Consider the following 3,181-nt stretch of genomic DNA (forward strand, 5'->3'; position numbering starts at 1 on the left):
AATACTATCTCAGTCTTACCTTTCCCTCTCCTTCTATCATCTTCCCAGGCTGTTCTCCATTCCTGGAAACTACTCTTTCATGCTCTCTACCTCTCTTTTCTAGATCTATTTCAATTACTTCTAGGAAGCCTTTCCTGAATCTTGTCAGCTGAAAATAGAGAATTAATTGTCCTCCAGTATTTTTCTTAGAGCACTCTGTCTGCATTGTTCTTTTCTCTCCAGCAATCTTGTATCATATTTATTAGTGTTCTTTCTGTGTCTTGCCTAGTAGATTCTAAACTCCATAAAGTCAATGACTGGGTTATTTTTCATGTTTGCATTCCCAGTGTTTGTACATTTTTGTAGAGTACGGGCTAGCTCCCTAAAGGGCCTTGGAATCAGCCAGAGTCAGGATAAATTAACATCCTTGGTCTTTAGGAGGAGAAGTGAAGGAGGCAGGCAAACTGCCATGAAGCTTGCCAAAGATGTAATCTGTATCCTGGAGTCCAGAGTCACCAGGCTCTCTCCTCCTCCTCCTGCTGCCAAGTCACTCTGGCCTCTCTCCCTCTGCCCTCCAATCCTTGCTTATGATTATCTTAACAACAAACATTCAGCAAGCACCAATGGTGAGAAGAGCCATTTATCCAAATATATGCTAATAGAGTCATTATCTCACATTGAACAAGTAATTAGCCTTAAGCCTCGGTTGTCTGATTCAAACACACCTTTTTGGAGTTTCAGCCCTCTACACATTTTTTAGGCATGCTGAATTGAAGAAGCAATGTATCTTTGTGGCCAGAGAGCTCATATTGAAGCTAAGTAAAGATCTATGTTTAAGTTCTGCTTCTGACATACAATGGTAGTGTAATCTTATTCAAGTTACTTATGTCTCATAAATTCCATCTCTTCTTTTAGAATGCAGCCCAGAAGCTTTCTTCTGGGTAAAGCTTTTTCAGATTTGCCTAATTGTTATTACCCTCCCTTCAAGACTACATTGTTTATAACTGCTATATGTGTTTATATATCAATTTTATATTCATGGTCTATATTTTATATATACTTGTTATTCCTCTCATCCCCATTAGGATATGGATTCATTGTGAGGAGAGATTTTTCTTTTTTTTATTTCATGTGTTTGTATCTCTGTTACATGACAAATGATACTTGGCATGTCTAAGCACTTTATAAATACTAATTGTTTGATTAACTTGGCCCTAGGAAACTGTCTATGATTCCAAGTTGCAGGGAAGGTATCAACAAATAGAAGAAATTTCACACTGGATATACATACATACTATATATATAGTTATTATATTTAATCACCATATTATATAGTATATAAAGTCACACATGTATATGTATGTGTGTATATATGTGTGGTTAACTATATAAGTATAATCTATTTCCTACTCCTTATTGAATTGAATTTCATTTTTCAATAAAGATATAGGGGGAAGGAAAAGTCATCTTTAATGTAGTGATTAAACCCATGATATCTTTCTTTATTCTAGCTAACTTCAAGCTCCTTGGTTTTATAAATGGAGTGGAGCAATAAGTCAGTGGTGACTGAATTCATTCTGTTAGGTCTGTCTAGTTCTTGGGGACTCCAGCTTTTCCTTTTCTTTGTCTTCTCTGTATTTTATGGAGCTGCTGTTCTGGGCAACCTGCTTATTATCCTCACAGTCATTATAGACTCTCACCTGCACTCTCCCATGTACTTCCTCCTCAGCAATCTCTCCTTCATTGATGTGTGCCAGGCCACCTTTGCTACTCCCAAAATGATTGCTGACTTCCTCAATGAGCACAAGAGCATCACTTTTGAGGGCTGCATGTCTCAAATCTTTTTTTTACATGTATTTGGGGGCAGTGAAATGGTGCTTCTTGTGGCAATGGCCTATGACAGGTACATTGCTATTTGCAAACCCCTTCACTATATGACCATCATGAGCCAACGTGTGTGCACTGCTTTGGTGGGGGTTTCATGGACTATTGGTATCCTGCATTCAGCAAGCCACTTGGCTTTCACAGTGAACTTGCCTTTCTGTGGGCCCAACAAGGTGGATAATTTTTTCTGTGATCTTCCCCTAGTGATCAAGCTTGCCTGTTTAGACACTTACTTTCTGGAGATCATGGTACTGACGAACAGTGGGCTGCTATCCCTCATCTGCTTTATCCTTTTACTAATTTCTTACACAGTCATCCTTGTTACTGTCAGAAGTCGATCCTCTAAAGGGACCTCAAAAGCACTTTCTACCCTGTCTGCTCATGTTACTGTTGTGGTGCTTTTCTTTGGGCCATTGATCTTCATCTACATTTGGCCTTTTGACAGTTTCCCCATTGACAAGTTTATCTCTGTGTTTTTCACTGTCTTTACTCCATTCTTGAATCCAGTCATTTATACTCTGAGGAATAAAGAGGTGAAGGCAGCCATGAGGAAACTGAGGAATCGGCACATAGAGTCCAAGGAGATGTCCTAAGAATACCAAAATGATGAGGAACCACATTCCTGAGAAGTCCAAATTGCTTTTTGTCCTGAATATATGACATATGAATCATCATACTTCTGTTGGCATTATTGGCTTCTGGATATTATAGGATCCAACTCCATAGAATCCTGTAATGGAGTTCATTGTTTTGTGGTTTCAGATGTATAGAATGAGTCATTAAGGTGGAATAATATTGTAATAATACAATCACAGAGCCATAAAAGACTTTAAGTAATCTAATCCATTTGGCTGATAAGAGAAAAAGAATAAACATTTATATAGTAGCTGCTATGTGCTGGACACTGGTACATGCTTTACAAATATTAATTTAATTTATCCTCACAAAAAGCATAGAAAAGAAGTGCTATTATTAACCCCATTTTATGGTTGAATGAGACAAACAAGTGACTTGGCCAATGTCACAGATTTAGTAAGTGACAGAGGTCTTATTGGTTCCAAGTCCAATGCTCTATCTATTATAACGCCAAGCTAGCTCAGGAAATGGTAACTGTCAAAGAAAGGATTAGAACTCATGCTTTCTGTTTCCTTTCTACTATGCCATATCCCAGAGCAAAATAAAGAGGATAATATACAAAGATCAGGTCACCCCTGAGCTAGTACCAGGTTCTTTCATAGCCACTAGATGAAGGTGTTGTTTTATATAATATATTTTCTTCTGTTGTTTTGTTATTTTAAAATATAACATTCACATTTTA

At 37.6% G+C, this 3,181-nt stretch overlaps 1 protein-coding gene across 1 annotated transcript; it reads left to right on the forward strand.

Annotated features, from left to right (window-relative positions):
* The first annotated feature begins 1,517 nt into the window (after positions 1 to 1,517).
* On the forward strand, positions 1,518 to 2,456 carry LOC100928157 (olfactory receptor 4K1-like). The gene has a single exon (XM_031949496.1). The coding sequence runs from the start codon at positions 1,518 to 1,520 to the stop codon at positions 2,454 to 2,456; it is 939 nt and encodes a 312-aa protein (XP_031805356.1).
* The last annotated feature ends 725 nt before the right edge of the window (positions 2,457 to 3,181 follow it).

This window comes from Sarcophilus harrisii, chromosome 2 (genome assembly GCF_902635505.1).
Source record: "Sarcophilus harrisii chromosome 2, mSarHar1.11, whole genome shotgun sequence".
In the NCBI taxonomy this organism is placed as follows: domain Eukaryota; kingdom Metazoa; phylum Chordata; class Mammalia; order Dasyuromorphia; family Dasyuridae; genus Sarcophilus; species Sarcophilus harrisii.

Bases quoted from the DNA above. Each gene is read 5' to 3' on its own strand.
- LOC100928157 (XM_031949496.1), top strand. From the start codon at position 1,518: ATGGAGTGGAGCAATAAGTCAGTGGTGACTGAATTCATTCTGTTAGGT.